The sequence below is a fragment of the Pelobates fuscus genome, chromosome 1 (genome assembly GCF_036172605.1).
Source record: "Pelobates fuscus isolate aPelFus1 chromosome 1, aPelFus1.pri, whole genome shotgun sequence".
Lineage (NCBI taxonomy): Eukaryota > Metazoa > Chordata > Amphibia > Anura > Pelobatidae > Pelobates > Pelobates fuscus.
In genome coordinates, this window is record NC_086317.1 from 255,871,448 (window position 1) to 255,892,121 (window position 20,674).

General features: G+C 40.3%; 1 protein-coding gene across 2 annotated transcripts in view; it reads left to right on the top strand.

The window, feature by feature from the left end:
* Window positions 1-20,674, top strand: part of ULK2 (unc-51 like autophagy activating kinase 2) — a 224,109-nt gene that overhangs the window by 130,559 nt on the left and 72,876 nt on the right. For both annotated transcript variants that reach the window (XM_063456616.1, XM_063456614.1), the window contains exons 6-7: window positions 17,536-17,709; window positions 18,788-18,861. In XM_063456616.1, coding sequence (XP_063312686.1) covers window positions 17,536-17,709; window positions 18,788-18,861 — 248 coding nt within the window. The remainder of the gene's footprint in view (window positions 1-17,535; window positions 17,710-18,787; window positions 18,862-20,674) is intronic.

Below are 20,674 nucleotides of genomic sequence, written 5' to 3' on the forward strand. Positions count from 1 at the left end.
TATGTGTAGGATAGGCGTAATATGTATATGCTTCAGTGGTAAACAGCCTATGTGTGGTGAGATAAGTGGGTATGTTATGCCCTTTATGTGCATGAGTGTCATAAGCTGCCGTTGGCATACAATGTGTGCCTGAATGGTACAAAATTATAACATGTTAGGTAGGCATTTCTAGTGTCAGGCATGCATGCTCGGTTCTTTGATTTGCTAAGTAAGCTGCCCACTGTTTTGAGTAGATTCAGGCTAAGGAACATGCATTAATCCCTTAGTACCGTTATATACATGTGTCTAGTCTACATAGAAGGCAAGCAAGACATAGTGGAAACCAGCTAGTTATGTGAGGTTACACGCTAGGCAGATAGGTTGTATTCTAAGCAGGGTGACAGGGGTAGACAACATGTTTAGCTCACTGGAGATTTGCTGCAGGGTCGTTATAAGTGAAGAAAAAGCAAAAAAAAACAAAAACAAACTGTACACGACCACTGAAGGGTAATCAGGCTGAAAAAACATGAGACATAAATCATATGGCTGGGATCTGATTGGGGGTACACCGCTGGGGTTCTCCCTGATAACATTACCGACAGTAGCACATGCATTGACAAGTGGGTAAGTCTCTTGGTGTTTGGGCTTGTGCTGGTCGGCAAGTGTCTCTTCAGCCCACTCCCAGGGCTGGGAATCGCCATTCCAGCGTGTGTACGGTTAGTCCCTGTCCTCGTGAGGGTCTCCCCCCAGTAGGTCGTGGTGGAGCTCTTCGCCCGTTGTGCTCTGTGGTACCGGATCCTTCGGCTGTTCGGTGTCCTCTTTTGCAGACGGCGTGTGTTCGGTTGCTTGGGAAGGTCTGCCACTGGCTCGAGGATTCCGGCGCCACCCGGTGGTCTTCTGGCTGACTTTGTTTGCGGACCCCTCCCTGGCTTAGGTGGGAGCGAGTGCCGGTGTTCAAGGGACTTGACTCCGGTTCCTGCTTCTTGAGGTGCCGGCGTTTCCTCCCCGGCGCCCCTCTGGAGGCTCGAGGAGGGAACCAGCTCGTGCGTCGTCTGGTCGTCGGGCGGATCCAAGCTGCTGCCTCACTCCTCGCCCGCCTAAAGGTCTGTCCCTGGGTGTGAAATTGCGTGCAGAGGTAAGCCATGAGTCTGCCGCAGAACTCTGTAATATTTCCTGGGGGCTTGTGTAGCGTGCGCTTCTTCCCAGGCTGCTTTGTCGCCGCCATCTTGTTTGGGCCTCTCAGGTCCCGTTTGGTCGTCGCTTGGGTTTGCCTTTTCTCAGGGGTTGTCGTCCCCAGATTGGACCGGGATAACCCCCGCCGGTCCGAAGGGGGGGGTAGCAGGGCGTCGCTTTTCTCTCGCTTGAGAGCGGGCCCCGAGCCGGGGGATCGGCCGCCTCCTCCATGCTCTAGTCCCCGCTCTGTGTTAGGCCTCCTGGCCGGTTCGGGCTTTCCCGTGGCGGTTCGGTACTTTAGTGGTACCATTCTGCTCCGCGTGGGGTCCCGGATCGATATCCCGATAGCTTGTGTAGTGGGCTTTGGTAGTTTAGGCAGTTTGGGTAGTTGTGTGCCCTCTGGTGCAGGAGCCCTCAGAGGACACGTCCGGCCATCTTGGCTGTCAGGCCCCGCCCCCCTATATATCATTTTTTTTAAAGGAGCAATAGGACTGTCTTTTGATGCCTCATATAATAATACAAAGTATTTAACCAGGTAAGGTACATTCAGATTACTCTGGTTTTCAAGTACATCCTGGGGAATACATCATATGTGTCTATTACATAATGTTATATTTGAAGAAAATATAAAAAATGGAAAAGGACCCACATATTTTCTCATTTATATATATAAAGGGACACTACAGTCACCCAGATCACTTCATCTCAATAAAGTAGTATAGGTGCAGTGCCCCTTGTCTGTTTAAACCTGCAACGTAAAACATGCAGTTTTGATAAATTGCAGTGTTTACATTGCAGGGTTAAGTCTAGCTCTAGTAGGTCACCCAAAATTTGGCATTCTGAGATTACAACTTTTATAGTAGTCACATAATCCAAAACCGCTACACCAGTGTTAATTTTGTCCTCTAAAGATTTTTTAGATTTAGTCAACTAAAACTAGACTAATTCTTAAACAATTCAGGTGAGTAAAATAGCTGTTTAGTCAAAAGACTATGACTAAAACAAATTGTAAATTCGCTGTCAAAATTAACACTGACGGGTAAGACACATGGGGAGGGAGGACAGGAAATGAGACACATGCGGGACTGAGGAATTGAGACACATGGGAAGGCAAAAGAGACAGACTGGGTCTTGGGGGAGAGACACCTAGAGGGGCTGGGGGTACACAAGAAGACACAGAGGGGCTGGGGAAAGGACAAAAGAGAGAGAAGCTTTAACCAAACCCATTAAATTTTAGTCATGTCGACTAAAATCTACTGGAGAATTAGTCGACTAAAACAATTCTGATGACTAAAATACGACTAAAACTATAATGGGTTTTTTTTTAGTCAAAAGACCATGACTAAAACTAAATAGAAATGTGCTGCCAAAATTAACACTGCGCTATACAAAAGCATACACAGTCATGAGAAAAAGAGTACATCCTCTTTGAATTCTATGGTTTTAAATATCAGAACATAATAACAATCATCTATTCCTTAGCAGGTCTTAAAATTAGGTAAATATAACCACAGATGCACAACAACACATGACATATTACACCGTGTCAAGATTTAACAAAAATAAAGCCAAAATGGAGAAGCCATGTGTGAAAAACGAAGTACACCTATCATTCAATAACTTGTAGAACCACCTCTAGCATCAATAACTTTAAGTCATCGTTTTCTGTATGACTTTATCAGTCTCTCACATCGTTGTGGAGGAATTGTTGCACACTCTTCTTTACAACGTTGCTTCGGGTGATTGAGGTTTGCTGGCATTTGCTTATGCAAAGCTCTCTTAAGGTCCTGCTACAGTATTTCGATTGGGTTGAGGTCTGAACTTTGACTAGGCCAATGCAATATCTTGATTCATTTCTGTTTCCCAGGGAGCCCCCCGCGGCACCTCCGTCCTCTTCAGCCCCTCCGGGCCATGTGAGAGTGAGGTCCTTGCGAGGACCTCACAATCACATGGCCGGGATAGCTGCCTGGTACATTGCCAGCAGGGGGACTAACTGTAATGACAGTTAGTCCCCCTGCTGGCTGAAATCAAATAAAAATGTATTAAAATAAGTGTAGAAAAAAATAAATATATACTTAGATCATATATATATATATATATATTATATATATATGATCTAAGTATATATATACACATATATACACACACACACACACACACATACACCGTCTAGGTGTATTTTAATATTAATATATATATATAATTATATATAATATAAAAAAAATATGTAAATACGTAAAAAAAAAAGAAAAACAAGAATTAAAAATAAAATATTAAAAAATATATAGATGTGTTTTATTTCGTTCTAACTGTATTGTGATATTAATATATATAAATATTTATATCAAAATACACGTAGAACAAAATAATCTATATATCTATATACATAAATATATACGTATATCTCACTAAATATATACCTATATATAAATAAAAATATTAAAAAAAAATTGTATATATATATATACACATGTGTGTGTGTGTGTGTATATATATATATATATATATATATATATATATATATATATATATATACACACATATATTAATTCTACACATATATTTATGTAATAATTTTACATAATTAGGTATCCTAATTAATTACAATTAGCGGGACCTGCCTGACAACCCATGCCGAAAGTATAGGGAATTTAATTTGCTAGCACTATATTTAGCCCTATAACTTTCCAAGACACCATAAAACCTGTACATGGGGGGTACTGTTTTACTCGGGAGACTTCGCTGAACACAAATATTAGTGTTTCAAAACAGTAAAATGTATTACAACGATGATATCGCCAGTAAAAGTGACGTTTTTTGCATTTTTCACGCACAAACAGCACTTACACGGACGATATTATTGCTGCAATACTCTTTACTGTTTTGAAACACAAATATTTGTGTTCAGCGAAGTCTCCCGAGTACAACAGTACCCCTCATGTACAGGTTTTATGGTGTTTTCAAAAATTACAGCGTCAAATATAAGGCTTGTGTTTCATTTTTTTCACATTAAAATTCGCCAGTTTGCTTACGTTGCCTTTATGTCCCCATGGTAGCCCAAGAATGAAAATTACCCCTATGATGGCATACTATTTGCAATAGTAGACAACCCAATGTATTGCAAATGGGGTATGTCCAGTCTTTTTTAGTAGCCACTTAGTCACAAACACTGGCCAAAATTGGCATTTTTTGCATTTTTCACACACAAACAAATACTAACGCTAACTTTGGCCAGTGTTTGTGACCAAATGGCTACTAAAAAAGACTGGACATACCCCATTTGCAATACCTTGGGTCGTCTACTATTGCAAATGGTATGCCATTATGGGTGTAAATTTATTTCCTGGGCTACTATACAGTCTCAAAGGCAACGTAACCAATCTGGCGAATTTTAATTTCAAATGTAACACGCTATATTTGACCCTGTAACTTCCCAAAACACCATAAAACCTGTACATAGGGGGTACTGTTTTACACGTGAGACTTTGCTGAATACAAATATGTGTATTTTATTGCAGTAAAAGCAAACAGTATTATGACATTGACAGTTAAAATGTCATGTAGAACTAAAAAAATCAAAAAAATCTTATTTGCTCCCATTATTTTCATATTAAATTATGTTTCATAGCTAAATATTTGATATTAAATGAAAGCCCTGTTTCCCCTGAAGAAAATGATATATAAAAAGGGGGGGTGCATTTAAAATGAAAGAGGTGAATTACGGTTGGACAGACATATAGCGCAAATGCCAGGTTTTGTTTACATTTTGTTTCGTTCACAACTTGTACATTTGGCTGCGGTCTTAAGGGGTTAAGACCTGCTTAGGAACAGATGACTGTTATTATGTCCTGATATATAAAACCATAGAATTCAAAGGAGGTGTACTTTCTTTTTCCCATGGCTGTATTTGTAGAAAATGCATTCCCCAGGCTGTTTCATTAAGAGCACTTTGACACTTTTTGGGGAATTTTAAGATAATTATTCTATCACGAACCTCAGTCAAAATATTTATTCTTTTGTGCTTCATCACCTGTGTTTACATGTATTTTGGGGAAATTCACAGACTATGTGTCTCCCACAATCCTACCCTTAACCCCTTAAGGACACATGACGTGTGTGGCATGTCATGATTCCCTTTTATTCCAGAAGTTTGGTCCTTAAGGGGTTAATCCAACGACTAATCCAGTCCTTAACCCCTTAAGGACCAAACTTCTGGAATAAAAGGGAATTATGACATGTCACACATGTCATGTGTCCTTAAGGGGTTAAAGGACCACTATAGTGCCAGGAAAACATACTCGTTTTCCTGGCACTATAGTGCCCTGAGGGTGCCCCCACCCTCAGGGTCCCCCTCCCGCCGGGCTCTGGAGACAGGAAGGGGTTAAACACTTACCTTTCTCCAGTGCCGGGCGGGGAGCTTTCCTCCTCCTCTCCTCCTTCCTCGCGACGTCATCGGCTGAATGCGCATGTGCGGCAGGAGCCGCGCGCGCATTCAGCCGGTCGCATAGGAAAGCATTATCAATGCTTTCCTATGGACGCTGGCATCTTCTCACTGTGATTTTCACAGTGAGAAGCACGCAAGCGCCTCTAGCTAACTGCTATGTTTATTTAAAAAAGGGTTAATCCTAGAGGGACCAGGCACCCAGACCACTTCATTAAGCTGAATTGGTCTGAGTGCCTAGAGTGGTCCTTTAATTCTACCCCTAATCCCACTCCCCAATCCTAGCCTCTGCTGTCATCAGTATAGAAATTTCCCAGCTCACACAGTACAGAGCGCTGTATTCATGGAAGTCAGATTTGTTTATCAGATTAAGTGCAGCACCAAAGTTGTTTACACTGTACTATTTTGAGATTTTTTTTTAAAGACTCTGATGTGCCTCTACAAATTAATTGCACATTTTGTTGCATAGTGAACTTGCAGTTTGCTACATTTTATTTTATTTTATTGTAATGCTGCTTAAGGTTATTGAGTTTATTAAATTCTCATTTTTTTTCATTCTTTTTTTTTTTTTTTTTTTTTTTTTAGCTCTGGAGGCTTAGGGAGGTGTATTTGTCTATCTGCATTTAGATATTTAGTAGATATACCCACAAATGTACTTTTTTGTGTATTCATAGTGCTGTATGGTTACTATTTTAATCTGTTTAGCTAATGTTTTAGTTATTTTTGTCAGTTGTTCTTTCTTTCAAGTTGGTACTTGTATCTAACAAAGCTCCGTTACATGTACCCTTCTATTTCTCACATGTGGTGGATGTGTCCACTTATTACTCCAATCTGGTCTTGGACCTTTCACCTCCTTATCACTACCCTGCATGTCACAATTCACCCTAATCATCGGATAGACCTTCTGAATAGGGAATTCGAAAATCCATCCCTCTCTTGATCCGCTCACCACTTGACCAAGGTATCTCCATCGCCACTTGCATGTGAATTGTGGAACATTGGAAATCTGCTTCTCCAGCTATTCCTTACAGCCATAATAAAAGTTGGTTTATTGTTTCTGCCATGTCTAATCCTATTTATCCAAAATGTCAGGCTTTGTGGTCCCTATGGTTAGATTCACAAACAACTCCATATAACATTAAGTCTCTCTCCTTGATGACGGAGGAGGACTGCTCACCTAAACATTTTTTTCTACTTTTCTTCATGGTATATGGGATATAGTTCTACTTGACACCATGTTATGGACCTTTCTCCTTCTTTATTCCTATTTCCACATATTATATTTTCTATTTTCCTTGGAAAGTTTGCACTCCTCATGTTATTTATGACATACATGCCGTGCTTTATATGCCATTAACTTACCTAACCATAGCTTATTTTTGAAAAGGTTTAAAAAAATTATACCGAACAAACAAACCAAAAAAACAATGATATGCAATAGCAATCCATCCATATAAAGCCATTAAAGAACTTAATGGAAAAAATGTATGCTTGTGTTAAAATGTACTGTAGGCATTTACCCTTCAGTAGAACTGTCAAGCCACTTCTGAACAGTCTGAGACCAGTCATTATGCCCTTTATGTTTAAACTTTAAATGTTAAGAACTGTTAGACAGGAAAGCAGAATAACCAAAAGAGAAAAGACAGAAGGAGGAGGACCTCCGCACAAACAATTACCTTGGATTGCAACATAATATGATTAAAGGAACACTATAGTCACCTAAATTACTTTAGCTAAATAAAGCAGTTTTAGTGTACAGAGATCATTCCCCTGCAATTTCACTGCTCAATTCACTGTCATTTAGGAGTTAAATCACTGTTTCTGTTTATGCAGCCCTGGCCACACCTCCCCTGGCTATGATTGACAGAGCCTGCATGAAAAAAAAAACTGGTTTCTCTTTCAAACAGATGTAATTTACCTTAAATAATTGTATCTCAATCTCTAAATTGAACTTTAATCACATACAGGAGGCTCTTGCAAGGTCTAGCAAGCTATTAACATAGCAGGGGATAAGAAAATCTTAATTAAACAGAACTTGCAATAAAGAAAGCCTAAATAGGGCTCTCTTTACAGGAAGTGTTTATGGAAAGCTGTGCAAGTCACATGCAGGTAGGTGTGACTAGGGTTCATAAACAAAGGGATTTAACTCCTAAATGGCAGAGGATTGAGCAGCGAGGCTGCAGGGGCATGTTCTATACATCAAAACTGCTTCATTAAGCTATTCTGGGCACCAGGATCAGGATGGTAAATGGTGGTGACTAGGGCAGTGATTTCACCCATGAGATGATTGTCTTTCATCTTAATATTTACTTCCGCATGTTTTTCAACCAGAGGATCTGAAAGTGATCGTGTTAAGGATTTGTACAGGGGTCTTACTGCAATCATTTATTTTATCATGTACTTTTTGTTTTCCATTAATAATGTTCCAGTAAAAAGAAATCCCTATAGTTTGCACGGTACCATACACTTATCATTCAGATTTAGTTTTTCTAGAATAAAACCAAACCAGATGTATCCATATTTAAAGAGCACTGAATGTGGTTTCTATCCTGCTTCCCCCTCTGGTTTCTATGTCAAAATCAAGATCACAGCCATTTGAAGGACACTGGAAGGTGGTTACTTCCTCTATTTCCAAGAAATCTGTCCTTGTAGATTTAAAGAATGTGGGAAAACAGATGGATAAATAAGGAAACCTAAACTAGAAATAAAATACATATAGATCTGTTTGCAACTTGTAAAAACAGATTAGCGTTAGGAATTTACGGACTGGTGTGTTGTGACAGCTGCCCAGGTGTGTTCAGAAAAAGCACTGCTTATATTATGAAGTAGAATGTAAGCTTTCTAGAAAGAGCTCCTTTTCTACAAATTGCTGTATTTTAGCATGTATTTCAATATTTGCATTATTTAAGGCAAATTATTGCTTTTGCAGCTAAAATATCAATTCTCTGGCAGTGACAGTCCCTTGTTCCTTGACAACACGAAACGCTGATGCAGCACTTATTTGTGTGAACAAAGGGACACTATAGTCACCTGAACAACTTCAGCTTAATGAGGTTGTTCAGGTGAGTGCTACAGCTACCCGGAGCCTTTTTCTTGTAAGCACTGTATTTTCTGAGAAAATGCAGTGTTTACATTGGAAGCTTGGAACACCTCTTGTTGCAGTCAATCAGACGGCCACCAGAGGGACTTCCGAGTTCAGAGGCCCTAAAAAGGCCTCTCGTCCGATGCATTCTGGGTGAATGCATCAGACGGGCTATCAGCACACAAAGCACTGTGAACGCGCTTTGTGTGCTGATAGCCTGTCAGCACTGCTGTGGGCGTGGCTTCAGCTGACAGCTTCAGCTTCAGCTGACAGCTGAAGCCCGAACCCACAGGGATGCTTACGGTCCACAATAGTGGTTGAAGGGGGGGGAGACCTACTCTCCTCCCCCCCCCCCCCCCCGGCCCCCACCGCTGTGCGGCGGGTGGGGGCCCTAAAATTATCAATAAGGGGGGGACCTATTGTCCCCCCCCGGCCCCCACCCCTGTGCGGCGGGTGGGGGCCCTAAAATTATCAATAAGGGGGGGGACCTACTGTCCCCCCCCGGCCCCCACCCCTGTGCGGCAGGTGGGGGCCCTAAAATTATCAATAAGGGGGGGACCTATTGTCCCCCCCCCGGCCCCCACCCCTGAGCGGTGGGTGGGGGGCCTAAAATTATCGATAAGGGGGGGGAACTACTGTCCCCCCCCCGGCCCCCACCCCTGTGCGGCGGGTGGGGGCCCTAAATACAAAGGGGGGGGGACCCTAGTTAACCCTCCCCCCCCCCCCCCAAAAAAAAAATTATCTCCCTACCTACCCCCCTCACCCTAAAAATAATGAGGGGGGGAACATTAACTAAAAACCTGTAAAAAAAAAAAGAGATAAAAAAAAACTTACCATTCGATGTTTTCTTTCTTCTAAAATCTTCTTTCTTCAGCCCAAAAAAGGCCAAATAAAAATCCATAATAACCGACGCAATTAACCCCTTAAGGACAGAGCTTCAGAAGCTTGTCTTTCACTTAATGACAACGGCATTTTTTGCATTTTTTGCTATTTGCGTTCAACTGCAATTTGCATTTTACTAATTTATTGCACCGACACATATTATATACCGTTTTTTAAAGGACAGAAAGGGCTTTAATTTGATGTAACACATATATATATAAATGCTTATTTATTATAAAAAAAATACAGAAATATGCAAAAAAAATAATTTTTGTGTGTTTTTTTTTACAGTTTTTGCAATAATAATGTGTACATAATTAGTGCAGGTTAAGGAAAGTAATTAAAAATAAATTCATTTAGTTGTTCTGAATTACAGAATATATAATGTGTCTGGGATTTTACGTTTTTTTTGGTAGTTACAGGTCACAAAGCACAAGGAGTAAAATAAACTTTTTATGTGGAGCGATTTTAGAATTTGGTATGTTTGTCTTGTAAGCCTAATAGCCATAAAAGAAAACAAAATTGCCACACAAAAGTATATATTTATATAAAGTAGACACCACAGGCTATTTACCTAAGGTTGTTTTGACACTTTCTACGTAGCCATTTTACCGCCAACCTCTGCTAAATATTGGAGTAAAATTGTGTTTTTTGGTGGTTTTCGCACACAAACTTATAACAAAGAACTTCTCATGTGTATTTTGTAAAGTTGGTGTGTGCTATTCCTGTACAAAGTTTTATTATGTGTTCAGTTACTTCTGCTGAGTACAACGGTACCCCCATTGTATGTCTTTGGCCCTATTTTGTGAAGCTACAGTGCCATATAGGAGACCCGTCCTTTTCAGTATTCACAGTAGAATTTTGAGAGACGGATTTAATGAGCCTATGCTTCCATTTGGGGTATTATAGTAGTTTGACTGTTCAAAAAAAAACCACAAAGGCCTACCATTTGTAAAAGTAGACACTCCAGGGTATCTCATAAGGTGCATATTGTGCCTTAACATGCCCCCATTTTTTTACCATTACATGCCAAAGTATGTGGTAAAAAATAATTTTGTGCATTTTTTACATACGGATTGCATTTTTGCTGGGCATTTTGTATATTTCATGTGTGCCACTAAGTTCAAACCCCCCAAATTATGCTCAGCTAAGTCTTCTGAGTAAAAGGACACCCCCATTGTATGTCTATGGCACTATTTTGTGAAGCTACAGTGCCATATAGGAGACCAAGCCATATCAGTTTTGACCGAACTTTGAATTTTGACGCCGGGCCTATGTGCAATTTCCAAGCATCTTTGCAGGTTTTAAATTCAAACTACCCCACAAAGGCCTACCATTTCTTAAAGTAGACACCCCAGAGTATTTCAAAAGGCATATTTTGAACCTTAGCGTGGGATCATTTTTCCGCTAGCGTGTACCAGGTGTAGCGGTTATAAGCGTTTTTTTCTGCCTTTTTGACACACAAAGTGAGTTTGCACAGTATATTTTGCAAACCATATGTGTACTACCACTGTATAATACTTCATATTTTGCTCAGCTATGTCTGCTGAGTACAAAAATACCCCCGTATGTACCTTTGCCAGGTATATGTGGACATCGGAGGGGCACATTCGGGACACAGCCATTCCATTTTTTTTTCAAATTTTGAATTTTTACGCTGTGCCCATGTCCCATTTTAGAGTATTTTACCAGGCTATATAATCCAAATACCCCATAAAGCCATACCATTTCTTAAAGAAGACATCCCAGGGTATTTCAAAAGGCATATTTTGAACCTTAGCGTGGGATCATTTTTCCGCTAGCTTGTACCAGGTGTAGTGGTAATAAGCGTTTTTTCTGCCTTTTTGGCACACAAAGTGAGTTTGCACAGTATATTTTGCAAACCTTATGTGTACTACCACTGTATAATACTTCATATGTTGCTCAGCTATAAAGCCTTGCTGAGTACAAAAATACCCCCGTATGTACCTTTGCCAGGTATATGTGGACATCGGAGGGGCACATTTGGGACACAGCCATTCCATTTTTTTTCAAACTTTAAATTTTTACGCTGTGCCCATATCCCATTTTAGAGTATTTTACCAGGCTATATAAACCAAATACCCCATAAAGCCATACCATTTCTTAAAGAAGACATCCCAGGGTATTTCAAAAGGCATATTTTGAACCTTAGCGTGGGATCATTTTTCCGCTAGCTTGTACCAGGTGTAGTGGTAATGAGCGTTATTAAATGTATTTTTTTACTTTTTAAAACTTTTTTTACTTTTTAAAACTATTTTTTAAACTTTTGTTTTGATTATTCATTTTTTTAAAGTTTCCTAAACTTTCGTAAAACTTTTTTTTACAGATTTAACATTTTTCTAAGCTTTTTTTTTTACGTTAACCCCTAACTAGCAGTAAGCAGCACTAACAGTAAATTCCCCATTTTCCCATAACTCCCACCCACCCCAGCTAGCAAAATATTTAATTATACAATATTTAAATTAGTTAATTAAATACATTTAACCCCTGAGGGTTAAAAAATAAATAAAAGTTAATCGTCAGGGGTTAAAAAAAAAAATTAGAACAGTATAATACTGTGATCTGTATTTTGATCACTGTAGGCAGTGATCGACTGGCAGGGAAGGGGTTAATTTTTATTTGGACTGGGTAAAGGGTTTATTTTTTTAAATTTTTTACTTAAATGTTATTAAAACTTTTTTTTTAACTTAATTTTTTAACTTTTTAAAGCTTATTTTTAAACTTTTTTTAACGTTAACCCCTAGTTAGCGTAATACTAAATCCCCCAATTCCCCACTAACTTCCACCCTCCCCAGCTAGCTAAATTTATAATTTTAAAATATTTAAATTAATTAATAAAATAAATTGAACCCCTGAGGGTTAAAAAAAAAAAGAATTAACCCTCAGGGGTTAAAAAAAAAATCAGATCTTGGTAAAATGTAATCCCTGCCAATTGATCACTGTAGTCAGTGATCAATTGGCAGGGAAGGGGTTAATTTTTTATTAAAATGGGTAAAGGGGGGGTAAAGGGGGGTGGGATTTTAATTTTACTATTTTTTTTTTCCACCAGGGGGCAGGATCACTGAAGATCCGTCCCCCTGCACTTCACACAGAACCAGGAAGTGCAGGGAGGCGGAGGTGAGTATAGAGAGCACATGTGCCCGCTCAGACATGCTGTCAGAGCGGGCACATGTACTCTGACAGCCCGATCCGGTGCTCCCGGTCTGCCTCTAATGCAGAGGCAGACCGGAGCACCATTAACCCCACGATCGCCGCGATTGCGGCGATCTGGGGTTAATTTTAACGGGTGACGGACGAGGTCCGTCACTCGTCATTAACGCATTCCCCTGAGTGACGGACCTCGTCCGTCACTCGTCGTTAAGGGGTTAAAAAAAAAAAAAAACGAGCGCCAAAAAAATAATCCGTCTTCACCCATGGAGGGCTCCGCGCAGACTGAGCTCCGCAGGGTGGGGAAGGCTTATAAAGCCTTGCCCCGCCCTGCAATTAGGCTAAGAACACTCTGATTGGTGGGTTTAAACCAATCAGAGTGCTTTTTGTCATTTTACAAGCGTGGGAAAGTTCTTTGGAATTTTCCCACGCTTGTAAAATGACACAGAGCACTGTGATTGGATGGATTTCAAGCCATCCAATCACAGTGCTCTGTGTCATTTTACAAGCGTGGGAAAATTCCAAAGAACTTTCCCACGCTTGTAAAATGACACAGAGCACTGTGATTGGATGGCTTGAAATCCATCCAATCACAGTGCTCTGTGTCATTTTACAAGCGTGGGAAAATTCCAAAGAACTTTCCCACGCTTGTAAAATGACACAGAGCACTGTGATTGGATGGCTTGAAATCCATCCAATCACAGTGCTCTGTGTCATTTTACAAGCGTGGGAAAATTCCAAAGAACTTTCCCACGCTTGTAAAATGACAAAGAGCACTCTGATTGGCTTAAACCCACCAATCAGAGTGTTCTTAGCATAATTGCAGGGCGGGGCAAGGCTTTATAAGCCTTCCCCCGCCCTGCGGAGCTCAGTCTGCGCGGAGCCCTCCATGGGTGAAGATGGATTATTTTTTTTTGCGCTCGTTTTTTTTTTTTTTTTTTTTTTTTATTGCGTCGGTTATTATGGATTTTTATTTGGCCTTTTTTGGGGCTGAAGAAAGAAGATTTTAGAAGAAAGAAAACATCGAATGGTAAGTTGATTTTATCTCATTTTTTCTTTTTTACAGGTTTTTAGTTAATGGTCCCCCCTCATTATTTTTAGGGTGAGGGGGGTAGGTAGGGAGATATTTTTTTTGGGGGGGGGGGGTTAACTAGGGTCCCCCCCCCCCTTTGTATTTAGGGCCCCCACCCACCGCTCAGGGGTGGGGGCCGGGGGGGACAATAGGTCCCCCCCCTTATTGATAATTCTAGGGCCCCCACCCGCCGCTCAGGGGTGGGGGCCGGGGGGGGACACAGTAAGTCCCCCCCCTCATTGATAATTTTAGGGCCCCCACCTGCCGCACAGGGGTGGGGGCCGGGGGGGACAGTAGGTCCCCCCCTTATTGATAATTGTAGGGCCCCCACCCGCCGCTCAGGGGTGGGGGCCGGGGGGGGACAGTAGGTCCCCCCCTCATTGATCATTTTAGGGCCCCCACCCGCCGCTCAGGGGTGGGGGCCGGGGGGGGGCAGTAAGTCCCCCCCTTATTGATAATTGTAGGGCCCCCACCCGCCGCTCAGGGGTGGGGGCCGGGGTGGGACAGTAGGTCCCCCCCTCATTGATAATTTTAGGGCCCCCACCCGCCGCACAGGGGTGGGGGCCGGGGGGGGGGACAGTAGGTCCCCCCCTTATTGATAATTTTAGGGCCCCCACCCGCCGCTCAGGGGTGGGGGCCGGGGGGGGCAGTAGGTCCCCCCCCTCATTGATAATTTTAGGGCCCCCACCCGCCGCACAGGGGTAGGGGCCGGGGGGGGGCAGTAGGTCCCCCCTTATTGATAATTTTAGGGCCCCCACCCGCCGCTCAGGGGTGGGGGCCGGGGGGGGGGCAGTAGGTCCCCCCCTCATTGATAATTTTACGGCCCCCACCCGCCGCACAGGGGTGGGGGCCGTAAAATTATTATAATTTATATTGATAATTTTAGAAACCTACTGTCCCCCCCCTTATTGATAATTTTAGAAAGCGAGCTGAGCTGTCAGTCAGACAGCTCAGCTCGCGAACGCGCATTCCGCGCACATGCGCGGTAAAGCGCTCAGGTTCTTCATAGGGCGGCATTCAATGCCGCTCTATGAAGAACGCGATTGGTGCAGCGCGAAGCCGTCCCATTGGGCCCCGCGATTTCGTCATTTTGACGAAAAAGGGGGCGCGGCCGAGCGGGGAGCTCGGCGCTGGAACGGAGGTAAGTTTTTAATATAAAAACACCGATTTTTTTTTTTTTAATGAATGAAAGTTCATATAAAAGCAAGAAGGAAGGCTGGGGGACCTGTCTTTCTTGCTTTTATATGGTGACTATAGAGTCCCTTTAAAGCAAAATGATCTACATTGCTCTTCAAAATTTCGAGTGATTTTGTTAACCATTGCTGCTTTGGGTGCACTTGTATACACACGCAGTCACCATATATGTTAGATTGCCGGGATTAGTCTAATTTATATACTATGCCTGGTATGCCCAGCACAGCATGTAAAAGGTTAAAACGTGTAATATATAATATAATCATGCCACTTTTGAGATCGGTGCAACTCCTTCTATCCTCTCCGTTATCTCAACTTTCTCTCTCTTGCTGTCTGCTCATACTGTTCTGATTACATATATGGTGAATATGTAGGTATATGTTGCTCATGTATCTGTTTTCAATGTAACTGTTTTCAATGAATGTTGATCTCCTTTTGTACCATCATTTGATCTCTTGTTTATCTGCTACATATGACCTCAATAAAAAAAAAACTCAAATTAAAATGGGGAAGTGTGAGATTTAAAAAAAATAAATAAAAAAATAATGAATAATGCAGCACATTATATTTCTGCCTTTATGGGAAAAAAATGTAAGCAGAACAGAGATTTATGAAGTCTTGCACTGAAGTGGATATGGTGCCATAGGTGCCCTGGTGCCCTCTCAGAGCAATTTAATGTGTGGTGTGACAGGAAAAACCCACACGAGTGTTGCAGCTGCTTATTTTTTGTTTTGAACAGTATATAGAGGAATGCCATTGACAACTAGTTAAGAGCCTTGATCCATATTTCTGTCTAACAGACAGCCACTAGAGGCACTTGAGTTTACCAGACTCTAGGTCCCCTAAATGATGCTGGACATCCAGCATCAATGAAATCTCAATAGGAAAGCATTTAATCAATGCGTTCCTATTGGGAGGGCTTAATGTGCTTGTGGCGCTTCCCGTGCATGCGCATTAGGTCTCCCCGTCGAATTAAGTTGTAGGAGATGGAGCGCCAATGCAGCGTCGAGGGACATCAGCTCTGGAATTGTATGAGTTCATAAAAGGGTTTTTTAACCCTTTATGTGCAATCAAATGCTATTTCACTTAAAATAAATAAAAAACATTGTACGATTTTTCCTGTCGGAATGTTTTATTTATTTATTTATTACAGCTTGACAGCACTTTTCATACCTTTCATACAGTTGTGTACATGTGTGTGTGTGTGTGCCACCAAATTATGTTTTTCCAGATCCCAATCCTGCCAGAGACAGCCAGATAACCCACCACTTATTTAATAAGATATATCTCTGTCCTTTAGTTTGAGATACTCAATGATGTTTTGCCAAGTGATTTTTTTTTTTTCTCAAGTTGTGTGAGTTTTAAAATCAGGTTCTGGAGCTTCTAACAGTTTAGACATTTAGAATCCTTGGCAAGTCAACATCTGGTTAATATTCCGACATTCTCACATTAAGACACATACTGTTCGTAAGCACATGTACACAACAATGATAATTAGTAGTCTGTCCTGCAGCATTTACAGTCCAAACAGTTAGTACTGTATAATAATTACCCACAAAGTGTAGTGTTAATGTTTGTGTAATACACTTTCTGTTCCTTTCTTTTTACTATTCTATCTCTGTATTACCCCACTTATCTCCTCCCTGCAACTACACCATCCCCATAACTGCCCACACCTAAACCAATAAGACATTTCAACACAAACCAGTAAGTATTCACATCTGTCCCAATATTCAGAGTGCTATATTTGTTTTACGTATCACAATACTTTTGCATTTTTCTCAGTCTTAATCTCAATCCGTAAATCTGTAATCTCAAAAATAATAAAATAATTTTTTTAAAAATGTGTCCCTTAAAAGTAAGATTGACATCCTGACCGTGAGCATGCTAAAATAAAATTAATGTTTTAAACTAAAACCTATACAATGCATGCTTAAAATTGTGTTGCATATATTTAAATATTTCATTACTAAAGTTCACTTTGAATTGTATAAAGTTTAAGAATTTCTTTTTTAATGGCTTTCTTTTTTAATGTGTATATACCCTTTAAAGTAATACATTCCATTATAATTCATGGAAGCAAGGTAAAGGGTCAGTGTAGGACCCGTCTGCCTTGACGTTGGCAAGCGGGCATTCCCTCCAATGGCCATTGGAGTGAGTAAATGACCTCCATTTGTCTAAATATGCATAGGGATTAAGGAGAGAGCGCAGGTATCTTTTTTTTCTTTGGTTTTCATTGTATATATTGGGGCTGATGTGTACTGTGATTGTTGCTGCCGCCCAGGAGTGATGGGAGTGAGCGCAGGACTTATCTTTTTGTATTTGTATTCCATTATAATTACTAAGTACCTGTGACCTTAAAATGCGTATTGTAATGCAAATGTTATTTTATATTGCATTTGCTAGATTGTTTTATGTATTACTTAATTTATGATTAAATAGAGGTGGGTTTTATATATATATATATATATATATATATATATAAAACCAAAGAAATTCAGAAAGAATTTTATTAATTCCTAATTTCTCACTTTGCATCAACAGCCAAAGGAACATTGAGTGAAGACACAATACGTGGTTTCCTACAGCAGATTGCTGCTGCCATGCGTGTTTTGCATAGTAAGGGCATAATCCACCGGGATCTGAAACCACAAAACATTCTCCTGTCTTATGCCTCCCGCAAGAAGTCAACATTCAGTGGCATCCGGATCAAAATTGGTAAGTCAGGTTTTTGGGGAGTTTTGGCGGGTGGAGAGTTTCAACAGAAAAGCATCTACGCAATTGTAGAATGATACTGATTTTGGTAGGTTACTTTGTGCGTTACATTCAGTTCCAGCTATTTTGAAAACCCCTTTTAAATTAATACTGAGCTATCATCTGGAAACTTTATGTAGCTGGAACAACGGAAAACTGATAGATTAAGAACTGATAGATTAAGAAAAGTGATAGATTTAAAGGAACATTAAAGCATTAAGAATACAAAGCTGTACAGGCCTGATTAGTTTTAGGAACCCACTTTTCAGTAAAGTGCTAAAAAGAAAAGCGACATCATTTAGCTCCAATTCCAATCCAATGCTCCTTATAGAGAGGACTGATGCGCATGAGTGGCAGGTTCTGCTTCAATGATAAGTGTCCCTGTCCCTAGTTACATAGGTCACCGCCACTGCCGTGTGTGCTAAATAATAATAAAATTACATGACCTCCTCCACTACGGTCCAACTCAGTGCTCCTCCTAGAGATAACACTCTAGAGTCCTAGTGCCTGATTAGTTTTAGACACCTCCCTATTAAGTAAAATGCTAAAAGAAAAGCGACATCAGCCAGCTCTCTGGTTGAGTCCAATCCAATGTTCCTCATAGAGCAAGTGCTGTGCCAGAATCTAAATGCTTCTCATAAGAAGGCATTGAATTCAGTGCTTTCATACAAGGTCTACTTTGCCATGTGACAGAGTTCCACACGGTTGTTGTAAAGGAAGCGTCTCTACTAGCTGTCTGGAAGACAGTCACTAGAGGTGTGTTTATATTGACATTACATGTAAAACTACAGGGCCATTGCACACAGACAACTTCATTTAGGTTCGTAAAATGCTAGGCATATAATAATAGCTGACTGCAGTTCAAGTTTACAATTGCAATAGTATAGGACTTGTTAAATAGGAGACATTGATACAGGTTTATGGATAATAGACATATGTGTCTGGACTACGATTCATTTAATTTATGAACATATATTTTTAAATTTATTTTCAATTTTTCAATACATTAATGTATTTGTTCTTGTGTGTTCTTGTGTCACAGCGGACTTCGGCTTTGCACGATATTTACAAAGTAACATGATGGCTGCCACAATATGTGGTTCTCCAACGTATATGGTCAGTACCTTGGATATTTTCTTTTACTCTATATATAACCTTTTAACTTTCAGAAAACGCATGGGAAGGTGGAGGGGTTTTAAAAAAAAAAAAAATACGAAACGGAGGAAGGAAATGTTGAGATTTGGGGAGGGCTCTAATACGGAAAGGAGAGAGGTAGGGGACATTGAATCTTTCCCCTTGCAGGTTAGCTCGCAGCACTGCCTACAAGGATGGATCTAATAACATTTGTCGCCAGTGCGCACTGATGACTGGCAGACAAAAAGCTGTCCAAATGATTTATCCACAAAATATCCGATTGATTTTAATATTGACATCAGTAGATAAATCATCTGGAAAGTTTTTCTAACAGTATTGAATTGGAAAGCTTAGTAAATTGAGGCCTTTCATTCAGGGTATCATGAGGAAGATTGCCAATCGATCTGCCTTACTACTTTCTTTGAAGGTCCGAGGCTTCACTCAGACTGGTGATTCGCTGGTCTGTATCTTTTTAACTCTGTTTTCCGAATAGAGAGCAAGTGATAGACTGAGAGCAACAGCTAACACTCTCAGTCTACCAGCAGCACCTGATCCGAGTGTTCCTAAATTAATGTTGTCTTCTAGAGTTTGGGGTTAAACTGTTCGTTGATGGGTTAACCCCTTAAGGTAAGACAGCACCTGGAACCTCGTTACATCACAGCAACTTCAGTGCTATGACATTGTTATGGTGCTCGGAATGGACCTTTAATGAACAATCTGGCTGTTGTTTCCTAATTTATATAATCAGTTTGGTTGTTTGAAATTTTATTAAAATTGGCATTGAGAAAAGTAGCAACTTATCAACATTTGAATGGTATCTGATGTGCCTCCAAATTGCTCACCTAAAATAAATTAAATGGCAAATTCCAGAACATTATGCAGCAGACCTACTCTATACTAAAAAAATTAATAAATAACTAAAGCCATTTATTTAAAAGTGGTCTGACATATTGGGTTGGAAGGCACATTCAAATAGTTACTTTTTGGATAGAACCTATTCATATGTCAAAGCAGCTGAGAGCCACAGTTTGGAAAGCAATAGCCTTAGTTGTGATATCACAATTGAGCACCCACAAGGTTATTCCATCCCCTTGACATAACAAAGAAATTATGCCCAGTAGGATATAGAACGATTTTATTTTCTCATATTATAATCCGGCATCTGTCTTGAAGTGTCTATGTTAAATGTTTATATTCAGTATTGTTTTTTTAAATCTGTTTTGCAATACGTTTTAAAAATCCCTTTACATTTTACAGTCTTTTATCATAGATGGTTATTTTTTATGTGCTCCATTATTCTATAGTATGCATTATAGAGTTATAGCATTGCATTTGGAGTGGAATGTCTTACAGCTTTGTAACGCTTTCACGATTTCAATTCTAAACAGGCATATTTGTCAGAGAAAGGGAATGCATACATTTGTTTCAGTGAATGTGTTGTAGAAAAATCTGTAAAATACACAATAGTAGGGTTGTTTTCTAAAGGGAGAATTCTAGTTTAAGGCCAGAATAGCTGAATGGACAGCATAGCAGTTTGATTATTTTGACCATAAATTTGAAATTCACCTTGAATTCTCCCTTTAGTGAATAACCCTGTAGGCTTATAGGTTATGCTTACTTTGCATAATGAACGAGAATAAGTATTCAAATAGCACATTTTGGTGAAAAGAAGACTAACTAACTTATTCTAATGGCGTTAAACCTGATGGTATATCAGTATGATGATAGACACTCTGCTCAGTATCACCCCAGACTAAGTGGATCTAAGCGGACCATACTAATCAAGTTGACAGGT